We start from the raw sequence: 27108 nt of genomic DNA, 5'->3' as shown, positions 1-27108 counted from the left end.
TTCACCTGCAGGCATTTGGTTGCAAAGAACAACAACAACAACAACAACAACAACAACAACAAAAATTCAGGCGAGAATAAAAACCTTCTCTTTTCTTTTGTATCACACTGAAATAATCATGCTTTTGCATGATTATTTCAGTTTGGTACAAAACGTGTTACCTTTCAAATGCAACCAAAACGGTCATATTCTCCAAACGGTTCAAAAACATCATTTAGTTTACTTTTTGGTTTGGGATTTTAGGCGAATTTTACAGGAACATCAAAGGGTTAAGGAGACCGAGAAAAGAGTTACAAAATAAAGTTTTAAAAATCCCCTCCTTTGTTATGTTTTGTTGTTTTGCTCTTGAATATATAGGGCAGGGGTCAACGTTCATCCCCTTGTTGCAAAGCTAATTATTGTGCAAACTGCAATCGCATGCAGAGGACGTCAAAGTTCATCGAGGCCAGCCGGGCACGGGACGCCCCTGCATTTTCCACAGCACTTGTTTGCTAGGAATCGTAAACGTCGGGTCTAGGACCCGGCGGAGCAGATTGCCACAGAGGCATTGCAGACAGCTCGTTTGGGAGGTGTAGTGGAAGAAAGGCAAGAGAAACGGAGTCAATGAGAGCACTTTTGTCCAGATTGTTCAAGGACTTATCAACTCAAAAGTGACGCCGAATCAGCTCACTAGCATGAGACGGACACATTGTTGAATTCCTGTCCAGGTAAACGGCCGTGTTTCGTTCGCATGGTTAACTACAAGAGGTCTCCTGCTAGTCTGGGTATGTCTCCATTGTACTTACATGGGATGCGGTTATTCTCACCCGCGCTGCCCTGCTAGGCCCCAAATCCGTTTTCTTGCCAAATGCAAGCCTAATATATGCAACGTTACCCACTCCAATCGGCTTTAAAAGTTGCTTTACAGTCACTGAGACAAGTGTGCCTTAAAAGCAAATGGTTTCGTTCGGGCAATACTGTATTTTCCACAAGCAACAGTGAACGTCTCTTGAGATGTTTGCGTCCTGACAATGACCACTTTTTGAGACGTAGCCTCAGGCTCACTAAATGATAACTTTCTACTATACCTCTTGTACTTTAAAATGCTTTGTTAAAAATCGTGACTCACGAGGAAAATCAAATGAGATCAACAAGTGAGCGGCCCATTCATTGTTGCGATCACTGTTTACGCTTTATAGTGTACGGGCCACACACACATTAGCTTTCCTAGCTTGTTGCTACCCTGCTCCAACACCCACTTTTTACAGTTTGACTTTTTCCTTTAAACCACCAAACTGTCTGCAGCTTTTAATGTTGTTGTTGGGATTTCCACAAAAATACTGTGGTCGTGTTATTTTACATACCTGTCAACCTCAAGGGCTCCATGCCCTTACAAACTGTCGTATTTTCCCTTACAAAATACAAAATAATCTTTCACCAATTTTTTTTCAAACGTGTTTATTTATGTAGTTTAACATGTTGTATTGTACATGTGTTTCGTCATATCATATATATTGTTAATTAACATTTTGTTGTGAGATCCTGAGTTGTTCAACAAGAATGAGGTTTATTAAGAAAAAGTTAAAAAATGAAGTAGCTTGGACGATCACTGCAGAAGGAAAAAATACATGCAAATATAATAAGTAGAATAATACATTTTCTTATTCAAATTATTAATTCATTTTCTGCATTAAATTATTGTTGGTGATATACTGATTAAAGGGATAACATCTTTATACAACATAATAATCCGTAATATAATGCATCAAAGCAATGAGCCGTTTGAGAGCCGGCTCTCTTTAATGAGTTGAGCCACAAAGGCCGGTTCTTAAAAAAGAGACGGACTTCCTTTCACTACATCAAACCGCTCGCTTCGTTTGCAACGAAAAAAACGCTACCGAGATGGAGGCTTCCGCGGCGAACTTTGACTTGATTGATTTGCCGTTTTGTGATAGTCGGTGTATATCGGATGGTACCCATAATTGACAATTTGCATTTTTCCGTACAGATTTTCTTGTGCATCGTACACGTCTTAAAATGCATAATAAACTTACTTTGTGTGACAAAACCGTACAGGTTGACAGGTATGTCATTATCTTTATTTGAATCTACACATTGGAGATATTCAGGCAGTGTAGACACACAAGCTTTTGGAATAGTCGAATTTGCTTGAACGCAACTGTTGCGTTCCAATGTTTTTAGGGAGTTTGACATTTGAATTAAGCTATTTCTTTCTGTGCTTGCAGAATGCTTTTGTCTTGATTTGGGCATTTCTGATTTTATTTCTACAGTAGGCTACCTCTTCTATTATTACACGACTTCGTATGTTTTGTCTATAGCTAAATACCTATTAAGGTACTAGATTCGTTTAGGTGCTGTGTTTTTTTAAAAATATAAAAGCTTTATGCGTTAACGTGTGTATATTACTAGATAAACTTGCTTGAAAAAAAATTATAAAGCAGTGGGAATCCCTTTTTTGTTGATGATGTTGTTTATATACACATGGTTTCCTACCACTATAATAATGGCAAGCTTTAATGTGATGGTATCCACAATATTGAGTTTCAAGATCCAACATTTGATTTTCTATATGCCTTCTTAGAGTACAATATCCTCAGCCATGTTATGCCCTTTAAAGCCTTTTTATATCAAATATTTCTTGCCGGTCATAAGACCGTATCCGTCCACTGTGTGTGCACATGGGGCCTTCCCATATGACCAGCGTAAGACGAAACACCTAATTTCAATGATGGTGCTGTCTTTCTATTTTGAAGCTATCAGCCGCCTCCCAGACAATCCCTCTGCTCTGACTGCGCTGACGCAAATGTGCCATCAGGCGCATGCAGAATCTGTGGAATGCTGTTAGAAATTTGTTCCTGTGCACAGTCAGACGTATTGTGCCCCGTTACGCCAGAGGAGTTAAGACCTTATCACTGAGAAGGATACGGTTCTCACATTGAGCGCCCGCTTTTTGCGTCACATGAGTGCTCCGTTCTACAGTTTTTGATGGCCCACCAAAAGTGTTGCAGCCCAAGATAAGTGATAACTGTTATTTACTCGATCTTGCTAACAATCACAACCACTTAAGAGTTATGTGAAAGTCTTCAAGACACTTCAAACATTAGTTGATGGATGCTGCTTCAGGTGCATAACAAGTTGTGGGTTTGTATTGAATAGTCGGGCTTAAGCATCGTTTCTAACCTTTCTGCATCTTTGATTTAATGATATTATTCCCAAACAGTTAATTAAAACATCCAAATGTCCCAAGGTCAAACTTGTGGACTCTCAATGTTTTTATGGACATGCAGGCACATTCATATTTTAAAACTCAGACAAACTTTAAACAATAAATCACTTAACTGAAGTAAACATAGGGTAACATGGTTATCAACCTAGTTGTTGGAACTGATCCTTCAAATTACTTTGGTGCAATCACCTAATCCCTAAGAATTGACAAATTGATTTGCACAAAACCAACCATGGGCAGTTAGGCATTGAATCACCCAAATTGAAAACAGAAAATGTAAGCTAATAGAATTACTTTTTGCTAAGTTAAGTAAAGGAATGCTCATACTCAACTTGGTGAGTGGCACTTGCATGATATAATTTTCTCGACCAAGTTTGTTGTTTTTTCTTGGTTTGCCTACCATCCCTATGGGTAACGTAACATACAATATGAGTATATCCACAGTCGTCAATGTTTTGGTGACACCAAAAGGCTGAAACCTTGGGAGTCCTCACATAACGCATCCAAATTCCTCCCATCTTCAGTGTACATTCCGTTCTGTCGTATTGTACTGAGCAGCCTGTACTGGGAAACCTATATGACTTCTATCACTATGCTACTACCTCCACTACTTCATTTGGCTTTGGAGGTTGAACTTGAGAATAATTATAACTGTTTGGAACACATGTTCAGGAAACTTCAATAAGAACCTTAACACTCTTTCTATTATAGAGGGGTCTCCAACGTAGTGTCCAAGGGCACGAGGTAGGCCCCTGAGACCAGCTAAATAACTTCTTCTGAAAATATACAATAATTATGATTTTCTTACTGGTGTTATTTGTAGGAGATGACTGAGCCTATTTTAATATCTAATAGTTACAACCTGGTAATAACATAGTAATAACCAGTATTGGGAATAAGACAGAAATAAATAACGCTATTGCGTTATTATTTCAGTAAAGGGGTAATCTAAATAATTACTTTTTCCGCCGTTACAATTCAGTTACTGATAGTTAAAAGCGGTGCCTCATCTTTGCCGCAGAATTCCAACTGCGGCGTTCCCCTCGCACACCTGACGCTGTTTTTAGAAGCGGGTTTCCACTCTCCTCACAGTTGTCTTTTTGGATGATGTCATCCTTCAAAATAGCAACTACCATATAGTTACAGTTGATAGTAGGGCTGCACGGTTTTGTTAAAAAAATGATTGCTGTTTTTCAGATCAGTATTGTAATTCCGATGCTATTTTGATTGCATTTTCTGTGCTAGTTATATTTTTTGTGAGTACTTAACCATTGGATGCATGACCTACCAGTTCATATTTTCTTCCATGAGTGAGGTCGATGATTAATGGGGGAAAAAATACAATACTAACTAATGGCATCATGTTATACACGTGTTTTTTGAGGAATACTTGGATTCTAACAGTATTACTTTTTTATTTTTAAAGATTTTGAAGAATAACAACCCATGGGGTCATGTATGATCCCACTTATGAATCCAAGGGTTAATACTATTGACATGCTTTAAACCCATCTGCGAGCTGTCATACTGTTGAGAAGTAAAGAGATGTCTGTATGATGCCACCGGTCACTGGTCTTTTTGGAGTCTCCAAATAGCCACTTTTGGAAACTCATAGATATGTATAACTTTAGAAAAATGTGCAAAATACTAATGTATTTTATATCATTTCTGTATAACCTTTTAAGATTATATTTCCGGTGTTTATATGTTTATATAAAAACTGTAAAGTTTATTCTGTTATTTCTCTTGTTTTTTAAATGTTTTTCTTTTTCTTTCTTTATTTTCCCCCTTTTTAAGTCATTTGGTACATACTGTTACATAAAAAATTAAAGCAACAAAAACAACCTAAAGAGTCGTTGGGACTCAAAAGTGTGCAGGGAAAAAAAAGTTTCTCTAAGAATAATCGGGATTCGCATCTTTTCAAGTGAACTCCGGTCAAAGACGATACTGGAGTGTTTTGAATTTGCTCAAAAAATTTCAAATTCTTTGCCATACAACTTCCTTTTAAAGTAACAGAAATTGTTACCTTCCCTGGTGACATGACTTTTGCTATAGAGTAATTAAGTTACTAACTCAATTACTTTTTGGAAGAATTATTGAGTAACTATAACTAATTACTTTGTTTAAATACCATGCCCAACACTGGTAATAACTTAGTAACAATATAGTACTGTAATTTCCAGACTATGAAGCGCACATAAAAACCTCAAATTGGCCAGAAATTTGAAAGAACCTGTGCCTCAGAACCTTCCCTACCTATTAGACCGCTGAATACGGTAGATACGATAGATATGTATAGAGTAATTTTAGGTTTGCGTTTCCACACAAGATTTTACCATATACTCTCGTATTTGTGCAATGATCGATCAAGCGATAAACATGGCTGACCAAAATCTTAAAACATTGTTTGCAACTGGATTTTAACCCGGGATGTGGTGATTAGAGCGCCGACACATTATCATTAGACCACCAGTGGTACAGACATACGGAAAGATATGAGTCTATCACGTTATCATACTATTTTTAACTCACTGTGCCAGGAACACTGATTTGCAAGGTGCATTTTGTTCTGCATTGTGCTCATCTTGGGTTCCCTAACCTTTTTGAGGCTGAGCTCTACTTTTTTGTTGCATCGAGTTGGAAATGCATTTCTAAAATAACAACTTATGTTGTTAATGTGTAATAACGGGTTACTTTTTGAAAGTTGGGTTGAATAGACTCAGTCAACAACTAAAAAAACATTTGACTAGAAAATCACAATCACACATTTTTACCCAGCACCGGTGAGCTATTTTAGAACAGGTCTGTGGGCACTTCAGCTGTCTTTTTGGGGCACTATCATGCCCCTACGCATCACGTTGGAGACCCATTGGTTAAACAGTCTCTGCTCTTCTTCACCGACAAAAGTTAGAGAATGGAGAAAACAGTAGGTAAAAAATACAATACACGCTTGTTTATCTATGTAAACAGCTTAAACCTCAACGTTATTGACGCACAGGTGAAGAAATGACGGGAGTAAATGTACAACAAAATGCACTATTCAGTGTTTCTGGCACAGTGAGTAGAATTAGTGTGATAATGAGATAATATCTTATGCCTTTTCGTGGTATTATCTATTGATCAATCAGCCCTTCGGTTATACGCTCATTTCATTGAGTCTCAATTTTTTGTGGCCTTTTTTTTACCTTATGTATGAAAAATATATGTCAAAATATTATTTCTTGGGTGTGTGCCTTTTACTCTGACGCGCCTAATATTTGAAAAATATTGTAATAACATGTTATTTTAGAAATGCATAGTAAACTGGTAGGTTTTCTCGCTAATTTGTTACAAAACGTAACCCTCAGCTTCAAAAAGGGTAGCCCCCTTCTCTATATGACAAACTATTACTAGTGTCAACGCAGGATCCATTTCCCATTACCAAGCATTTATGATGGATGATCTAATTTCAAACGTTGTAAATACTTGAGTAAAAGAGTACATGTCTTGTAACTGTAAACCATCATCTCTTGCCCGCCTCGGCAGGAGTAAAAAATAGAGCGTAAACAAGCTTAAGACCATTGATCTGTGATGAAGGAAGTAGTGTGGTGGGGTTGGCCTAAACGTCTTCCTCCTGTCATAAACATTTGTGACTGTCCTTGCTAGTTCAAGTCACAGATGCATTGTTTTTGTGTGTCAGTGGGATCTTTTGCTTTGTGACACTGATTTGCATTGAATGAGTTAGCCCCCTGAGTCGGAGCCAGAAAAATGAATGATTAAAAGCCGCAGTGACACTCAGGCAGGCAGAGGCCCGAGGACCATGTGACCCGCTGTCAGGGTACTGGGTTCATTCAGTGGCTGCTGGCTGCAGTGCTGGCGGCAGCCCATTTTTTTCTACACAGGCCTCAGGAGCAACATTTCGCTCCCATTAAAACAGCAGCACTCTGTTGTGGCTCCAGAGCTGCTCTTGTGCATGTGTTGCTTTTTCAGTGGTGGCTTACGCACCACAGTTTGTTTGCCTGAAGTATCATCATGTATGTTCATGCACATGCCTGTGAGGCTGTACACAAGGGGTCGGGAATGTATGGCTCGGAGATGAATTAAGGGCCGTGTTAACATTTTCTATCGCAGGTAGAGGTAAGATTAAATGCCCTAGCCCGAACCCAAATTGACATAGGCCCAGCCAGGCTTGTATCTTGCTGCCTTTATGAGAATTGAGGCAGGCACAAAATTTCCAGGTTTTCAAAATTCCTAAATACCGGGTCAATGATCTGCATTTGAAATGATCTGCATTTATATAGCGCTTTTCAAGTCAATTACTTCCCAAAGCGCTTTACATTGTGCTTCACATTTCCCGGTGATCTGTGCAGCCATGTAAGGCGCTAACCTGCTTATTGGGGGCATTGGGGGTTCAGTGTCCTACTTTGGGGCGGCAGTAGCTCAGGAGGTAGAGCGATCGTTTTAGGATTAAGGGATCCCAGTTCGAATCCCGGCTTGTCCGTGTTACTTGTCGAAGTGTCCTTGGGTAAGACATTGAACCCCCGATTACCCCCAATAAGCAGGTTAGCGCCTTACATGGCTGCACAGATCACGGCCGCTATTGGGAAATGTGAAGCACAATGTAAAGCGCTTTGGGAAGTCATTGACTTGAAAAGCGCTATATAAATGCAGATCATTTCATTTCATTTCATTTCATTTCATTTCAAGGACACTTCGGCATGTAACACGGACAAGCCGGGATTCGAACTGGGATCCCTTAATCCTAAAACGATCGCTCTACCTCCTGAGCTACTGCCGCCCCCAAAAATGCACAATATTAGGTGTTGTTGAACTTGCCTGTTTTTAGTTTTATACATTTCAATGATGTTTTCGGTCTCTTTAAGAGACATCATTATGGGGGTTGATGGTTTACGCCTGAATCCAAAACATGTCTTATACTTTAGATAAAATGCTAGAATTTTTTTTCATTGCACGGGCCAAAAAATGGATGATTTAATGTTTAATGTTTCTATTGTGTTAAGGGTTGGTTAAGTAAAATCGATTTTTACTGGCTTGTGTTATCATTGCAGCCTCTGTCAGCTCGTTCATGATGTGCGTGCAAGTATGTGCATTTCCTAATCGCGGTCAAATAAACTCTTCTTTTTTCATCTTTTTGGGGGTTTGGGTTAGAGTTAGGACTGTACTTAAAGCAGGCCTCTTCTTACATTCACCATTTTATGCTACACAAACAAAAAGAAGCCAAAAAAACACACGGATGAACATGATGTCACTTTCCAGAACTCAGCCAACACCTTCCCCCCTCCAGCCGCTCTTTCTTTCTACCTAATGTGTTACGCCCGAAACAACATTGCTAGAAGTAAGATAAAGGCAAATAGGCACGGTGGGAAAAAAAGCATAAGGGCTTTTTTAACTCCGTTGGGTATTGGTAACTCATACGTAATGGAAAAAAAATAACTCAACTTTTTAAGGACACCTCAAACGATGAACCCCGCTTTTTAAGAAAAAATAGATGATAACCAAGTATATATATTTTTTATTCAATCGATTAATCGACAAAAGAATTATGCATTTATATTGCACTTATTAGTCAAATTGAATATTCTTAGAGTTACGTAAAATGATCATTTCTACTTTAGCAATCTCTTGTTGTCGTGGTAATATATTTGTTATGGAGTGATGGGTGTTTTAGGTGCTCATTTTAAGGTATTTTATAATTTTTTGCATTTGTTTGTTGAAACACTTAGCGGGAGCTTGATGGTGTTTTATCTCTCGCGCAGACATTTGTTTGAGCTCAACGCTACACTAATATGATTCGTAGTCCCGTCAATAGTCACATCCACTTCCTGTTATTGTCCCTGGCAGTGGGCTGGCTGTGGCCACTCGCACAGAGCTCTTTTGATGGATTTACTCTGATGGAGCGGCAGCAGACAAATTGATTTCCGCGGAAGGGCAGAGATCGTCTGGTGCAGTTTGTGACATTTGTGTGAACAAGTAGGGAAATTGATCCTTTCTTTTTTTCTCCTATCATGCGTTCAAAGCTGTACTTATGAGAGTTAAAGGAAGTTAAAGGTCAAGTGGTTTATTATGATTGCCCCAAGGTTTTTAATATTTGCAATTACTGGACATGCCATAGTGCTAGAGATCTCTTTCTTTTGGTTCACGGAACAGGGATCTTTTTTCCAATTGTGGGGAAAGCCACCCGAAGAAAGTGTTTTTCTCCTCATTGTAATTATTTAGTTTTAATTGTCGATACAATCAGTAATGTAGCCCAAGTTAAACAAACACATTAAAAATATGAGGTTTTTCTCAGCTACCTTTCTTGGATAGAATTCCATTTTCATAGTGGCTAACTTTCAACTGAATTTTGTATTTTAACTTGTTTTTCACTCTTAGTAAAAAAAAAACCCACACAAATCTTCTACTTTCTGTCGCCATCTTCGAGCTGAAATCATAATTGCAGCTCCTTTTGTTGCACGTGCAATTATGTAGAATTCTTCCTCTATCATATTTTTGGAAGTTTGGGTTGGCATTTGGCCTGTATTTGAATTAGTCCTATTCTTACTTTCACCATTCTCATCCTGTAATAGAGGAAAACCATGACCCCACACGTGTTATTACTCTTAACCCACCAACCCCACCACTTCCTTCCCATCAGTGTTTTTTTTTTTAAAGAAATAAGTTTTGTTCTCTCACCACACTGCTTCAGTACGCCTACTTGCTGCTCGGGGCTGTCCACACTCGTTCACAAAATACAGGAAGCAACACTAAAAAGTCTGAGCTCCCTAGATCAAGTCAAGTCATTTTTATTTGTATAGCCCTAAATCACGAAGAGTCTCAAAGGGCTTCACAGATTATTACGCTATATTACACAGACTATTTTTCAGCCGACGAGAAGAGTAGGTTATTCATATGCTATGGAGTAGAAGTGAGTTTTAAGCTTAGATTTAAACATTTCCACTGAGGTTGCAGATCGGATGTCAGGGGGGGAAGAGCATTCCACAGCACCGGTGCCCGGTGCCTAGATGTGTGGACAAAGATCTCATCAAATGCACTTCTACCATTTAATGGTGATTTTTCATAATAAAATCATTCCCAGAGGCTTGCTATTTACTGATGAGCTGTGCCAAAAACGTAACAATAGTTTTTTAAAATAAAACAAATAAAAACAAACATGTTTTTGCCTTTTGGCCCTCGGGGACAATGCTTTATTTATATTTATGGTAAATGGTAAATTCACTGCATTTATATAGCGCTTTTCAATTCACTGAATCTGTCAAATTTATGCATCCCTCAACAAAAAAAAAACAAACACCACCTCGGTAGCCTAGATGGTAGAGCGCCCGCTCCGAGACTGGGAGGTCGCTGGTTCAAGCCTCGGCCGAGTCATACCTAAGACTTACAACATTGGTACTCATTGCCTCCCTGCTTGGCGCTCAGCATAAAGGGTTGGAATTGGGGGGTTTGGTCAACTTATGACTCCCAACACAGCAGTTGGGTCTAAAAACCCGGCGCCGATCGAAGGCGACGCGTCGCGTCGAGAGGTTCGCGTGTCAAATGATTTCTCGTATATATCATGTTTATGGTATATACTGGCTGAATAAATACAATACAGGACCTCCTAAAGCGCTTTACAATGTGTTCCACACTTATTCATTAGCACACGCTCACACACCAATAGGGAGTCAGCCATGCAAGGTGCCTACCTGCCTATCGGGTGCAATAGGGGTTTAGTGTCTTGGGACGTTATGGCACTGAATGAGTTAAGTAAGAAGAGGACAAGGAACACGGAAGGTATGTCCTTTTTACTGCTCCGACTCCTGGTTCTCATTGCTTCCTTGGTTGACCTTAGGGTTAATATTCAGACAAGTGGAAAAAATGCTCGACCTCAATATAGGGCTAATTTTTACCTTTCTCCAACTAATAGATAACCACAAGACCCGTGTGCTGGGGTGAAAGAGAACTTGGGGAAAACTAAGCGACTCTCCCTGTGGAAATCCTGGATCCTATACCCTGTCCGCCAACATGACCAATGTGGTGATCGTAAAGGAAGGATGGCTACATAAGAGAGGTATAAACCTTTTTTAATGTTATTTTTTTAAATTTGATAGACATGTTAAGTCTGTTTGGTTTATACATTCTTTACTTACAGGACAATTGCATTAAGTAAGATAAAATGGGTTGCACTGTAGTACATTCCAAATGACATTTTTAATTGTTGTTAACATTAAACAAAATAAACTTCTTAAAGGGACAGTGGTTACCTACTGTTTTAAATTATTTATGGAGTTTGCATTTCCTTTAAAAAGCTGAAGCATCCCAAACAACAAAAGGCCTATCCGATTAATACTTGGTGCATCTCGACCACAGTTCAGAAAATCAATCTCACCTGATATGCTAATAATATCCTACTCTATTTAAGCGGCATTATCTTCTTTGGATTTCTGAAAAAATTCTTCCTGCTGCCCTACTTTTGTGAATAGTTTTGGTTAACATTCCCGATGTTACTTTTTTACCAAATATGCCGGAATAATAACCTTCAAGTGATAGCACTCAGACAGCAGCAGTTCAGTGGCACAATTTTGCACATCATCATCATTTCCACATTTACTAGAAACCGCTCCAAGCGTGCAAATAAACACAGACACAGTCATTGAGGAAGTTGATTCTAAGAAACGGCAACCAAACACAGCTTGCTTGCAATCTCAACAAACTTCAGTTCTTACCAAACTGCTTAGAAATAATGAATAACTTATGTAAAATCAAATTTGTAAAATGTTTTGCGTCTTTCTCAGTGAAACATTCCGTTTCATTATCTTAGACTTGCAAGATATTTTCTGAATTTTGTTCAGCAGCCTTAATACAAATTTTGAGTGTAATACGGTATTTTCCGCACTGAGGTGTACCTGATTACATTATGATCATCCAATTATTAGTCCTCTGTGATATTATCTTCATATAAAAGGGTGTTGGACTATAAAGCAAATCAAATTAGAACTTCAGTAACGGCTAAGGGTGCACAAAAAATGTAAAAGTACCGTATTTGTGCATTGATTGATCCGTCGGAATATATCACTGATCACAATTGCATAACATCAGATGCAATTGGAATCTAACCCGGATCGCAGCGGGGAGCACACCGCATTCTATCCGCTAGGCCAACAGGGATAAAGACGATGCGTGAAAAGGCATTACGTTTTATCTCATCATCACACTATTTCTAGTCACAGTACCAAATTTTGATGTGATTATTGGGCCGGGCCAGGAGAATATTGTCAGACATTAAACCGGTCCGTGGTATAGAAAATGTTGGCCCAACGAAAATATGGTATAGTATCACCGACTTGATATGAATAAAGATGGATAGATAGAACAAACACATGACTGCACATATTCAAAATGTTTCACTTACAATGCTTAGTTTGAGTTCATAGAAGGTGAAACAAAATTTACCCTGATTTTTAATTACTTTTGTGTTTTCTCGTTTCATTAACTTATCTGGTACTGTGACTAAAAATAGTGTGATAATACGATGAGACCTATTGCTTTTTCATGTATTGTCTGTACACCCACTGGTCTAGTTTATGGGATCCAGCGCTCTTCCCGGTATTAACTGGGTTTAATTCTCGTTGCATCCATAGTTAGGGAATTGTGAACAACCATTCATGTCCTTAGTGGCCTTTTAGTTAAAGCAGGATTCAAACCTGTTTCCACAATTGTTATGCAATTGTTGTCAGCGATAAAATGTATCTACTGATCAATGATTGCCCAAATATGGTAACGCAGTCCCAGTTTGGTCCGCATACAAGGCGTACCACATAATAAGGTGCATGTTCACATTTCTGGCCAATTTTTTTTTTTTTTTGGGTGGGTCATATAGTTTAGACAATTCAGTAATACTAAACAAATTGGAATTTAATTAGCTATCAGGTCTCTGGGTGGCTCCAATGAACTGCTATGACACCACAGTGTGGTGTGGCGGGTGTTGGTCCTGTTGTTTGGATGAAGAAACATTCCTCACATACCTGCTGACTGAGTGCTTTATGTGTGTGCACTATCTCAGCCCTTAAACCGCAGCTGTCCCCCCAATTCACCCCCGAGTCCTCAACCACCAGAGGCAATAGTAATTGTTATAGGCAAAACCGTCTGAGACCATTGGTGATTCTTCCGGCCCTGGTCCAAGCAGTCATGGTTTCCCTGAAACTGGATAAAACCATGACAAAAGGAAGGAAGGGAAAAGCAAAGCAACTCAAGAATGTATTCTGGGATTGCCCACTAGAGCTGCTCTCAGTTTGGTTGCTGATGATATGGTTTTAAACAGTTTTATTGAAATTACTTGTTTTATGTCTTAAAATGTGTTGACATGATAAGTTAGTCATGATAAAAATGACAAAACCGGTGATTTACAATTCATAGTGAAAGGCAAAGATGGAGCCAGAGTCTTAAAAATGTTTGTTTTTCAGATTTCAAACAGTTTTTGCAATTGGCTCCATGTGTCCTGTGTCATGTGTTTGTGTGTTTGCTCGGGTGAGGCAACCTAGCATCTTGCTTCCTGGCCAGAATTGTTTGTACTAAAATAACATTTCTAATACAACAAGGCATCCCCATTGCTTCGCAGTTAATATATAATCATTTAAATACCTATTAATTATTGTGAAATAGCTTAAAATCAAAGGACATTTCTCGAATGATATTTCCCTGCCTAAGAAAAAAATGACACCATTTGGCTCTTCATGGTATGGGTCTTTGAGAACACCCAAATTCCGCTAAGAAACATTTAGCCTTGCGTGTTTGTTAAAAAAAGAACAAGAACATCCTCTTTGATTGCGAAACAAAAAAAACAAAGTTTTGGTGTCCTTTGCCCTCCCTCGTTCTTGGTTAATTGTTCCACACATTCAATGTGTCGGGAGCACAGAACATATACTGGAAATGTGATTTAAAAAGCACTTGTAAAAATGTAACTAAAATAGAAGTGAAATAGTGACTAGTAAGTAAACAGTCACGCTGAGTTTCTGAAAATGTGCTCTCGCACTTGGACTCAAGTTCAAGCTGGCAGGCATCTACTTGTGACATTAAACAAACAACCTTTCAGGAACAGTGAGTTGGCACACTGTCACAGTTGAGCAGCCGTGCCCTATGAAACGTCACCCAGAACCTTTGGCGCTTGGATTGGAGGGTGCTTGCCTTTATGACAGCAGGGCTTTTCGTGTCGTGTCACTGTCATGCTGTCCTTTGCTCCGGAGCCACCGCGGTGACTGCAGAGAAGGTGAACCTTTGGTAGCCATGTTGTCCGTCAACTCGTAGGTTGAGCCTTAAATCGTGGAGTGGGGGTGGTGTTTTACCCAAACACTCTATAATTGCTTTGCTTATACAGTGGTACCTCTTCATATGAGCTTAATTCGTTGCAAGATCTTGCTTGAATTGCTCGTGTAACGAGTGATTTTTCCCGCCTTTAGATATTTTAAAACTAATTGGCCCATTCCAGTCCTGCCAAAAGCATCAAAGTAAACCTAAAATATAATTCAAAAAAATATTCCTGATCACGAAAAACACATTTAAACAGTAATTAAAAATATAATGAACCCTAATAAGACAAATAATGTAGTATTAACAAAATTGCGAGTTTATTATTAGCACTTAGGCTGGAGGCAGTCGCCTTAACTAGGGCGGAGGAAGGAGAGGGGGACAACCGGGGCTGTTTGCATAGGAGCGCTACAGAGATCGCATGCTGGTCAACTTATACATGTTCCTCATATTGTATACGTTTTTTGATCATTTTAAATTGTGAACGTCGCATGACAATTTTGATATGGGGAAAAAAATTACATAAAAAAGATCTAACGCATCTTGCCCATTTTGGCTCTAATCTGCATCGACTCACTGGTAGCAAACGACAACTTTCCCATGTGCAATTGCACCTCCACCACATGAGGGGAGCAGTGGCGCTATCTTGGCAGAGTGTTTTGTTTACATTTAGCTTCCATAGCGCATTAAGTAAGAGCATTAAGTATGAGTTGTTGACACAAAGTAGAGTAGACCCTCAAGTGACCCCATGAAAAACTATTTAACACGGATGAGGAGATGGGCTGAGAGAGACTGGGTGAAGAGACAAACAAACTGTTATGTCCTGACCCACAAACTAAGACGAAGAAGTTTGGCAAAGCGCGCGTAGGCTTCATGCGACCACGGAGACAAGAAAAAGAACAGCCTGCTTGCTATGTTAAAATCGTAATGGAAATAAAAGAAACTCACTTAAAGACACCCCAATCACGCTTGAGTTTTTTTTTCAGCAAGACCTTCCGAAAAGCGGAGATTTTCTCTAGACGCAGATGACGTGTTCCCACCAATATCGACCAATAATTGTTTTTACGCCACCAATACCATCTGATCACAAAAGAACGATTGATCGATTAAAGCAGCGCCGAAAGGTTTAAATCATATTCTCGCTTCAAAAATCAATGTATTTTGTTATGTCGTTTTTTAATATTGAGAGAGGATTTCTTTCTTCCAATGGGGGACGCGACAGAAACTAATTGAGAAGCACTGCTTTAAACAAACATACATACAACAACATATTACAGCACAATTTATTCATTTATCTTTTGCCCTTAGTAGTTTGCATGCGTATGCTGGCGGTGACTGGTCTTTAGCGGTCTCTAGCCTTTGGGACCGCTCGTGAACGAGATTTCCCTTTTTATCGTAAGCAAGATTTTTGGTGCTAATAAAACTCATATAATAATAATAATAATAATAATAATTATTTCCTTTGTATTGTCATTCTTTGTAACAATGTACACAGAACGAAATGTCGATACATCAAAATTCTTATGTTTAGAGGGGCTCGTGTATAATGTGAAACAAATTAAATATATTTGTCCAGGTATTTATTTAACTTGACTGCTGATTTAAAAGCTTTAAAAAAAAAAAAAAAAAAAAAAAAAAAAAAAAAAAAAAAAAAAAAAAGCAAAAATAGGGAAAAATCTTGAGTCGGCAAACACTGATGTTTCGTTTTTTTTTCATTTCCTGTGATTGGACATATTCATTTTGAACTCCAGGGGTACTCAAGGGGTAACTCTGAGTGTTACTTTTTTCAACAAATACTAAATAAAAATATTTGGGTCCACACCAATGTATTTTCTAAACCCAGTGTTAAATAAAAAACTCATCACCTTATCATATAAACACCCATTTTTTAATCAAAGGCATAGGTTGAGATATCAGTATTCATTTCACATAACATGAGCATCACCTAAAGCGCGCTGACACAATTGTCCACCATCTAGCAGTTGCGGGTACCCCAAAACCTCAAAAGGCTGGGCATAAAAACAGAAAGTGATGCGTTTCGGTTATTTTGAGTCTCGGTAGTTTGTACTCTTCCTTGTTAATTTTAGCACTTGATTTTGGTTTCTTTTCCATACGGAGACATCGAGCTTTCAAAAAATACCCAGCGTCCCTTTTATCTGGAAAAAAAACCTTTAATAAACAACAGCAACGACTAAAATCATCGTGCGTTTTCTTCGAGTAATAAGGGTCCGGCTCACTAAATAAAGACAAAAGGCCATTGATATTTTAGTTCACAAATAAAGACATGACCCCAAAAAATGGTTTCTCCCTCCCTTCTTTGATTCCACCACAGAGACAAAATGTCTTATTTTTTATGTTTTTAGAATTATTTTACCCGAAATAATGAAAGGTTCTTCTGGGATGAACATGTTGTGAAGACTATCTAACAGTCTAAAACAGAGATCAAAAACATATGGCTCGTGAGCCATTTATGGCTCTTTTCATAAGTGCATATGAATCGGAGATGAAATGTGACTATTGCAAAACCCTCTGTGGCGTTCAAAGGTTGGATGGATACTGCATGATTTTTGTACATGCGAAGCCGAAACGACACCATACCACTGAATGGTTCAGTCCAGGACACATTCTCCACTACGGTTTACAGTCAGGGTGTCACACAAATATTTCCTGTTTTGGCACAAAGTCGCTAAGAAACACTTTAAATGGAAGCTTATTAAACCATGTATGTTCACTGTTGAGACACTTTATGATAAAAACCTACTGATCAAACTGTAAATGAATAAAAATGCCAGCAAACCACTCAGAGAAATTTGTTTGGGTAAGCGGTAGAGGTGGGCAGATCTTCGTACACAGCACAAGGCACTCGCTCTCTCTCTCTCTCGCTTAGTGCAGCCTGCACCAAAGGTAAATATGATGATGCCCTTCTCGTTTGCAGTATTATGTGACATTTTTACAAAAGTTCTCTGCTCACACCTTGTTTTGAAACCATTATTTAGGACAAAAATCGCGATCGAAATTAGTCTCAAAACTTGAGTAACTGAGAACGGGAGACACATTTTAAGTGGTATATTTACATTGATATGGGACACTGGCTCTGGTATAATGATTTAATAGATTTGATCAAATCGTCAAATAACACAAAGTGAAATAAAATGTGCTCAATAGTTAGCTTTTTTCTAAAGAGCGGGTTTGGCGGTTTAATTGAATTTTTGTCTTAATATATTGTGTGTGTCTCTCTCTAAAAAAAAAAAAATCAATATAGTTTTGCTTTTATGGCTCTTTGATTCAAAAACTTTTCCGACTCCTGGTCTTAAATGTTTGTCCTTTCTGAAACTAGTCTTAAAATGTAAAGGTTTCATTGATTAAAGCTTGTCAAATTAAATCGATACCAAGCAGATCTAAAGTTAAAAAAAAAAGGAAAAATAAGTAAAATAAAGACTAAAATGCTAAAATTGACTGAAACTTGACTAAATAAATTGATGAAGTTGACGATATGTAATATAAACTACCTGAAATTGAACTAATACTTAATCAATGTTGGAGTTTTTTTTTAAAGTTGCAGTTGGTGTGGGCTACTTAGGTTTTTTTTTTTTTAACTTATATCTGGATTTAGGTGTTCTAGAGGCAATGTTCTTGAATGAAGCATTTTAAGTCCTAGAATGATTACAATTAATTTTATGAACCTATTGACAGTGCAATGCTGAATTATTTTAGGGTTTTATTCATTGCCAGGGAGACACTATAATGGGCACAGGAGTGGAATGAATTATTTTAGCTAGTGTGCTTTTCTAAAGTTCCTGTCAAAGTCAAAGCATCATCTAACATCTAAAGGAAGATTGTGGGTTCCCCAAGTTTCCAGGGAAGGGCTGCGGCCAAGAAGTCGGTGAAGCTGACATGAAAAGTGCTCGCCTGTCCTCTCTTTTTTCGTGCCCTTGTGTGTTTGACTCTTTTGCACCCTGATAAGTATAAAGAAGAGGCTTAATCGTTAGACGAACTAAAACCAGAACAACTGTTTGGAATTGTCCACCAGGCTCAACTGGCTCTAACTCAAGCGAGAGCTATACAGCAAGATAGGGAAGGAGGGAACCTATTACAGAGGGTGTTGTGCAGGAAATTGAAGGGGCAGACAAAAGAGTGGGACTGGAGTTCAACAGTGACTCTGTAATGTTCCCTGGACATAGTTTAGTGACCCAGTCTGCTTCACAAGCGTGCATGAATGTTGTGTCAGATGCTACAGTTTCTCTTCTCACGGCTTTGATTTGGATCTCATGAGCTGATTGGTTCTTTTACTGATCATGCGACTCATGGGCAGCCATGAGCGCCCGCCCTGTAGGTGGTCATGTGAATGGCATGACTGAGTGGGCCCATTTGGAAATGGAGAGTTGTAAACTTCTCATGTAAGCCTTTATGAACCTTGTTGTGTAGGCAGCATCCATCAGCAGAGGGTGTCACACCAGGAAGCCAAAACTTTCTTGCTCCCGGCATGGATCCCCTTGTTCCCTTTAATAGGAAGCAGACTTCCTGCTAAATGTGGTGGAGAGAAGTAAATTACTTGGTTGCAGCTGTCTGCTGGTTGGTGTGCATCATACAAGAGGGACTAGGAGGTTCAGTAGGTAGCTGTTCCAACTCTCACCCCTTTTTAAGGCATGCCTACTGTGCTTATTTGGTTGTCTTAAGTCCACCTGCTCGCAGTTACAATTGAGTTTAGCACAAATTTGTATATTGTTTGTCATCCAATGCTCTCTCCTCTTGTTTTTTCACTCTTAGGTTCTCAGTTTCTTTTACAATTTCTGCATCTGTGGTGTTTTGTGTTTATACAAACTTTTACTCTTCATAACTTTTCACTCTTCATTGCACATTCAGACCCCCAATATTTTTTCAATAAGATAATGATCCTAGTCAAATAGCTGTGCTGGCTGTGGACCAGAGAAAGACCTCTGACTTTAATGTCAATCATATGTCTGTCAACAGATTTTGAAATATGTGGGGAATAATGGTAATGCTTTGTTGTTTTTATAAAATACAGTGGGCTATATGTGTAAAATATTCTCACTAACTAACTGTAGTCTAGAAATGCTAAATACATTTTGATAGTGTTTTTCTTATTTAAAATAAAACTGACATTTGAAAAAACAATTCAATCGACAACAATTTTGGGGAATGTCCTAACTTCTTTTCGTCAAAATATGTAAAACAAATGTTTCAGTTTTCTGGTAGCAGTCGTAAAGACACATTGCAGAAAATATCAGTAAACAACATAAAACTAGTACAAACTAAGTTGAAACCAAGCAATTCCCTTCAAATGAAAACTAATACAAGTGAAAACGAATCTATTTTCAAAACAAATAAAACTGTCATTAAAATTTCCAAACTCTAAAAATCCCGTTCTGTCATTAAGAGTATGGCTTATTTGGCATTTGTCACGACTGGGTTAGCTAAACCATATCCATAGACTGCTTGTTTACCCACAGAAAGGGGGGAAGTTTTGATCCTAATGTGTCAGGGGAACTACCCACGGTCTCTATGGTAATCAGCAGGTGTCATTCACCACAGAGAAGAAGCGAGGGCTTTCTTATGAGCGTGAGAAAGAGGGGCAGCCTCCCTCGCGCCCCCCGCCCTGCTTCCTTCCTTTTTTACCCTGTTGGGGTATCAGCGGCAGCCACAGTGATGGAAAGAAAGATGGGTAAAAGGAGGGGATAGAGAAGCCTAAATACAGGCAGGGGTGGCCTTTCCCTACAACTTGTTGATGCGGCTGCCAAAGCCCTGGCATTGAAGTACCACATCCAGCTGCATGGGAGCAGGAAGAACCAACAAAGAGGTTTCAGCAAGCAGGGTGCGAGATACCATAAAGCTCTACACAGAAGGAAGAAGAGTGAGAACCTGTGGCCTGTAAAGAATGGAATGTGGGTAACTCATATGGGAACAGTGCGATCTAATGGATGAGTAATGGGTGTCCTTGGCAATGTGAGAGGCCCATTTCACAACTCTGTGCCAACTGCATTCAATAGTTGCTGGTTATTTAAACTCAATAGTGACCCCTCGCATCAGGAGGACCTCCTCTGGAAGGAGACCGCCTGCGGATCATTGAGATGCAGGGCGCTCGGCGGCAGCCTGCAGCTGCGGCCGACAGGCAGAGAACGTCAGAAAAGGGCCAAGGGGATGGCGGGTGGCTGGAAAAGCAGAGGGGAGAACAAAAGCCAACAACCCCCTTTCCTCCAGTGCTATGGATTTTAAGTTCTTTAATCCTCCGCCTCCCCCATCTCCTCCCGTCACCTCATCCGATTCTCATCGCTTGCATAGACACACTCTGTTGGTGGCGTTAGCATGGGCTCCCTTCCTCATCCCCATGCCATGAATCGCCAGGCGAGGACAAAGACCAACAGCAGTCCCCTCAGGAAGTCCGACCTCTGGGTGTTGGCACTGAGAGCCAGATCCTTTCTGACTCTCTTCGGTACCTCTCACAGTAGTATTTTTGTCTTGCCACTTGTGAGAGGATTTCAATATTTTTTTAAGTGCTTGGAATCAAAATTACTTTTGCATTCTTAAAAATGTTCTTATTTATTATTCTTGTGGGTGATGCAATGGCTTGAGGAGGAAAATCTCATTCAAACTACTTCAAAACCAGTGTTGGTTAACCTATATATTCAAACTTGTATACTTTATATATTTATAAAGTTGATTAAAAAAGCGTGTTACTGTTTCAGCTTAAAATGCTAGGTTGTTCCGTTAAATATGTAAATGTACTCAATTTTTGTTTTGCAAGACCGACTTTAAATTTTAGTTTATGATTGAAGTATTCATTTTTTATCATCCCCATTTTGTCATTTGATCATCAATTGGCTGTCAATGCCTTTCGTTCAGACTCATGCAGATATATGTAGTACATTTGTATAATGTATTTTGGGGGATTTTTTTGAATCTAGTATGTAGTGTTCAATGTTTTTTTTTATACCAGCTTTTAATAATTATTTCACGATAAATTGCGATGTCTGTCCTTTCGGGCTGCAACAACGAATCAATGAAACCGATTAAAATTGCTTATTAAAAAGTTGGCAACAGATTACCTCATCGATTCATTGTGTTCCCCAATTTATGAGCCACTAATCACCGTAATCAATGTAAATAAGTGCATTGTTTCGTTGCGAAGTTGTAAGGTTCTAGTACCACTTTGGTCCGGCAGAGGGCACCTTGAGACCCTTTCTATAAAAGTTTGTAACTTTGAAATTTTTCTTTATTGAACAATGCATCATTACTAACAAAATTGGCGTCAAACAGTCACACTACAAATTTATCAAGAGAACAGCAAATTCTGCAGAAATACAGAGAAAAAAATGAAAATAAACAATAAAATATATGAAGTAAAAAGAAAAATAATAAAGATGACATGTTTATCTCAACACACATGCCGCCTTTTAAGCATATTGTCTATATTTGCACAATATTTTTTGGTGGACAAAAATTTTGCTCCACATGAAAATGTTATTTATTGCACTTTCTTCGTTTTTGTTTTGTGTAAGTTACCGTATTTTCTGCACTATAAGGCGCACCTAAAAGTCTTATTTTTTTTCAAAAGCTGACCATGCGCCTTATAATACAGTGCGCCTTATATATGGCTCAATATTAAATTCGCAAGGTCTCGCAACTTATGCAACAGCCGCCGACTTGATTTTCCCCTGAACGTGGAGTAGTACGCGGTGTATGCTGGGATTTATATACCGGCGTTTCATTGGCTAACCAATGTGTCAATCATCATTTGAATCGATCGGTATTGGCTAAAGTTATTCGGAGCCTCGGATTGGCTAGAGGGCCAAAACAAACCCTGCAACTGGCCGAAAAAGATGTGTCAATCATCCGTTAAATCGATCGCTATTGGCTGAAGTTATTCGGAGCCTCGGATACGCTAGAGGGCCAAAACAAACCCTGCAACTGGCCGAAAAAGATGTGTCAATCATCCGTTAAATCGATCGCTATTGGCTGAAGTTATTCGGAGCCTCGGATACGCTAGAGGGCCAAAACAAACCCTGCAATTGGCCGAAAAAGATGTGTCAATCATCCGTTACATCGATCGCTATTGGCTGAAGTTTTTCGGAGCCTCGGATACGCTAGAGGGCCAAAACAAACCCTGCAATTGGCCGAAAAAGATGACTGAATAGCAAGCTTGCTAAAGTACGCCATAAAGAAACATGTTTCATTAGTCTGTATTTGTAAATATTTTACTCTCCTGGATTTACTACACTCATGGTTGTAAGAAGACCATGACTGCGTATCATTATTGAACGTGAGAACTTAGGTGAGTTATGCGGCTTTATATTTTCCCGGTATCTTGTTTTAGAACGATCTTGATGTTGCTGTGATGAGTTGAGTGAATTAAACTCAATTCCAAGTGTTTATTGTCATATGCACAGTAAAGTTGCGAGCGAAAAAGAAAATAGAAACTAAGGAATGGTTGGCATTTCTTGAATTCCAAGACTTTAACTTTCCGAACGATATTTGAAATGACGCATTTAAGTGACATCGTACGGACACCGTATCCGCACGTGTCTACGACACGTATTTGCTTCAGTTTGACTGAATCATCTGACTGTTTTGTCGACGTTCCCATTGTAGCGCCTTATAATCCGGTGCACTTTATCTATGGAAGATATAGGACCAAAAACTATTTTTTGGGGGTGCGCCCTATAGTGCGGAAAATACGGTAATATGATGTTGACAATGTGGTAGGAAAAGAGTATCTTAGACATTTGTAGGTGTATAACAATACACTTGTGTATATTTTTGTTATTGTTGTGATTTGTCAAACACTTCTTTTTATAACTGCTTTATATTATAGAGTATTCTGTTGTGTTGTGCTCTTTTTTTTTTCTATCGGTCCAAAACTTCAATATTTGAATAGAAGAGGAAATTAAAAATGTGTCGATTCACAGATTAATCGAAAGAATGATCAACCGATTTGTCGATAATTAATTTATCGTTAGTTGCTGCCCTACTATCCTTATTACTCTTTTAAAAATGCAACACATAAATGTAATGGAAATCAGATTCCTCACATATGCAAACAAATATGACAGTTTGCGCTCGTGATCAGCTTTGTTCAAAGCTGATCTTTTCTTGTCTACCTTAGAATGCAGGTTTTAGGGTATGGAGGGCGTGTCAGTGTCAGGTTTGTCTATATGCATGGTGCCATGCAGCAGTTGGCAAATAAAGATGAATTCTGTTTGTTTGGCAGTGGTTCTCAGTTCATTATTTTCCACTTTGCCCTGCGCGCATCCCCGACCTCAGCAGCTGCTTGTCATGTGAAGACACTCTATCAGTATCAGACAGTCCCTACCATAAAACACACTGGGTATACACCAATATTACACACTTGGCTTGCAGTTATACATATGTGGGTAACATATGTAGTGATCTGTCTCACTCCTCTGCTGAGCTTTTGCACACCATAAAGCGTTCTCGGCTTTCAACTTCAATCATTTTTCTTCTTGTATCAAATCTGTCTTCTTCTGTCATACAAGCTCTGTCATTGAGTAATGCTTTACTGGTAATGTTTGGATTCTCCTTTTTAAGTTAACTGTTTCATTGTAGTTTCTCACCAAGGGTTGTCACAAAGGAATTATATTTGCTCTGTTTATTCACTAAATAGGCTGCAGTCTAAAACCTACAACACTGAAAAATGAATTTAAAGGATCCCATGCTGTTTTGGGATCCTTTGTCGTTTGTCAGCAGCCCCTTGTATGTATTCAATGTACCGTATTTTCCGCACTATAAGGCGCACCTAAAAGTCTTAATTTTTTTCAAAAGCTGACCATGCGCCTTATAATACAGTGCGCCTTATATATGGCTCAACATTAAATCACAAGGTCTCGCAACTTACGCAACAGCCGCCGACTCGATTTTCCCCCGAACGTTGAGTAGTCTGCGGTGTATGCTGGGATTTATATACCGGCGTTTCATTGGCTGACCAATGTGTCAATCATCATTTGAATCGATCACTATTGGCTAAAGTTATTCGGAGCCTCGGATAGGCTAGAGGGCCGAAACAAACCCTACAATTGGCCGAAAAAGATGTGTCAATCATCCGTTAAATCGATCGCTATTGGCTGAAGTTATTCGGAGCCTCGGATTGGCTAGATGGCAAAAACAAACCCTGCAATTGGCCGAGTTTAGCAATGGCGTAGCAAGCTTAGCAAGCTTGCTAAAGTACACCATAAAGAAACATGTTTTATTAGTCTGTATTTGCAAATAATTTACTCTCCTGGATTTACTTCACTCACGGTTGTAAGAAGACCATTATTGCGTATCATTATTGAACGTGAGAACTTAGGTGAGCTATGCGGCTTTATATTTTCCCGGTATCTTGTTTTAGAACGATCTTGATGTTGCTGTGATGAGTTGAGTGAATTAAACTCAATTCCGAGTGTTTATTGTTTTATGCACAGTAAAGTTGCGAGCGAAAAAGAAAATAGAAACTAAGAAATGTTTGGCATTTCTTGAATCCCAAGACTTTAACCTTCCGAATGATATTTGAAATGATGCATTTGAGTGACATCGTACGGACACCGCATCCGCACGTGTCTACGACACGTATTTGCTTCTTTGCAAGCTTTGGGAATGTTAAGGGGGTAATCAGTTGGACTGAATCATCTCACTTTTTTGTAGACGTTCCCATTGTAGCGCCTTGTAATCCGTTGCGCCTTATCTATGGAAGATATAGGACCAAAAACTATTTTTTGGGGGTGCGCCCTATAACCCGGTGCGCCCTATAGTGCGGAAAATACGGTACTTTGCTAAACACTTACATGACACATTGAAAGTCAGGCCTTTCCAAACAATTGATTCTGTTGAATAGTGAATTTTGACAAGCATGTATATTTACTACAATCTCAAAAATGGCACTCCTGTTTGTTACTCATCTATTAAAACGGTTTACCATCAGTCTCGCTTTTTGTCGTGTAACTGCAGATAAGACCCACTGTGTGTGTAAAACAGATGTTGAAGGGGAAATGTAAATAGGAAGCTCTCAAGGGTCATGTGTGTTGTTAAGGCAGACTGGGTGCAGTGGTAATAACAAAACACATCAAGTTGCCATTTTGGAGTTGTTGCTATTGTTCTTGGATCACACGATGCATGCAAATATGATTATAAACTGAACTGTGAGGAAAAATGGGCGTTATCCTTTTACAGCTGCTTTTAAAGCGATTAAGCAAAAGCCTTTGTCAGGTTGAAGAGCAATATCACTTATTTAATTCATAAAATACAAAGGCAAAAATAGGAAAAATGGTAATTTATTGAGAGACTAATAAGTTACGTAGACTGCTTGCGTCTATTTTTCTAAACACTTTGCTCTTTCACACATACATGTAAAATAAAAGGAGTGAAGTATTGTAGAACAGAGTGTGTGACCTACTGTACATCATTGTTTGGTCCATCATAGTTTTCACATGGTATCATATTCTGTAGATTAACAGAAGCCTTTATACGGGTAATACAATAGTTCCATGGACAATCAGGATTTTTTTTTAAAAAGGCTTTTTATTTTAGGTAATAATTCCACAGGTTTATGTACCTAACAAACCGTACAGATAAATAATGGTGTGCTTTGACACCTCTTCCCTAAATTGCAATCTAACATAGTCGAACATTGAGACAAACATCTCCTAAATTGCATGTAAGTCCCTACGTGCTCAGAGTTTCGACCCCAAGTGCTGCATTCCTTTATACCAGTGTTTTGTGTGTGGCCTCTTCCATGGCGACCAGACAAATTGTCCATATTGCCATTTATATCACGGTTACGTAATTGGGGCACAGCTCCTGTAGCTCCACTAGACTAATTTTTAAGAATGTTTATGTGACGGAGGCCACCTCGGCTAACAGATATGCTCCCCAGGTTTTAGGCTAATATTAAATCATAAACCCGACGTTCCCGCTTGATCGTTTTCTTTTCGATTTGTCTGAGACACAAAATGCAAATGTAAAATACTAAACCTCTATACTGAAAATGTAATGATTTATTGTTAAACCTATGTTACCACAGGAGGGGCTATTCCTCCCTACCTGCTATGACTGCACGTTTAGGACTGCCCCAAAGAGGCCAATTTGTACTTAACAGGAACAGACAGAATTTGTTGGTGTTGTCATAATTTATTGCTATGTCAAGTTAAATATATTTGAGTTTTAATATTTTTCGAGTACTGTTTTAAAATGAGTATAGAATTCATTATTTGAATTCAGTCATTTTTATTTTTAATTACTTTGCTCTAATGGCCGCGTTTGTACTTTTAAACATCACTTTATCATAATAAAGTGAATGACAGTTTCCGAAAGAATTTTGTCTGTGCCATGTTACCTTTCTCTGCAATGCTCGGGTCACTTTATATGTCAGCATTGTGCACATGCTGTCCTCAGTCTGGTTTGGATACCGTAACTGGACTGATAACTTGTGGATATAGGTCAGCCAAAAACTGGCCACTGAGTGAGAGACCAGCTAGTGCCCCATTGATAATATCTTGCCAAAGAAAGACAACTCATGTTTATGGTGAACTAGCTGATAGTTTGGTGAGTTAGACTTGATCTGCATTCTAAGATCCAGGCATTTTTCGGTCTGC

General features: G+C 38.9%; 1 protein-coding gene across 2 annotated transcripts in view; it reads left to right on the top strand.

The window, feature by feature from the left end:
• The first annotated feature begins 413 nt into the window (after positions 1-413).
• Positions 414-27108, top strand: part of akt1 (AKT serine/threonine kinase 1) — a 54667-nt gene continuing 27972 nt past the window's right edge. The window contains exons 1-2 of one of the 2 annotated variants that reach the window (XM_088353682.1): positions 414-707; positions 11130-11273. In XM_088353682.1, the coding sequence (XP_088209808.1) occupies positions 11228-11273 (46 nt within the window). In that variant the 5' untranslated portion in view covers positions 414-707; positions 11130-11227. Of the gene's footprint in view, positions 765-11129; positions 11274-27108 lie in introns of both variants that reach the window. The other variant, XM_088353683.1, reaches the window with a different exon arrangement.

Source organism: Urocampus carinirostris, chromosome 15 (genome assembly GCF_059441175.1).
Source record: "Urocampus carinirostris isolate Australia breed hairy pipefish chromosome 15, RoL_Ucar_1.0, whole genome shotgun sequence".
NCBI classification, from domain to species: domain Eukaryota; kingdom Metazoa; phylum Chordata; class Actinopteri; order Syngnathiformes; family Syngnathidae; genus Urocampus; species Urocampus carinirostris.
The sequence above is the reverse complement of the archived record's forward strand: the minus strand, read 5'-3'. Positions and strand labels throughout refer to the sequence as shown.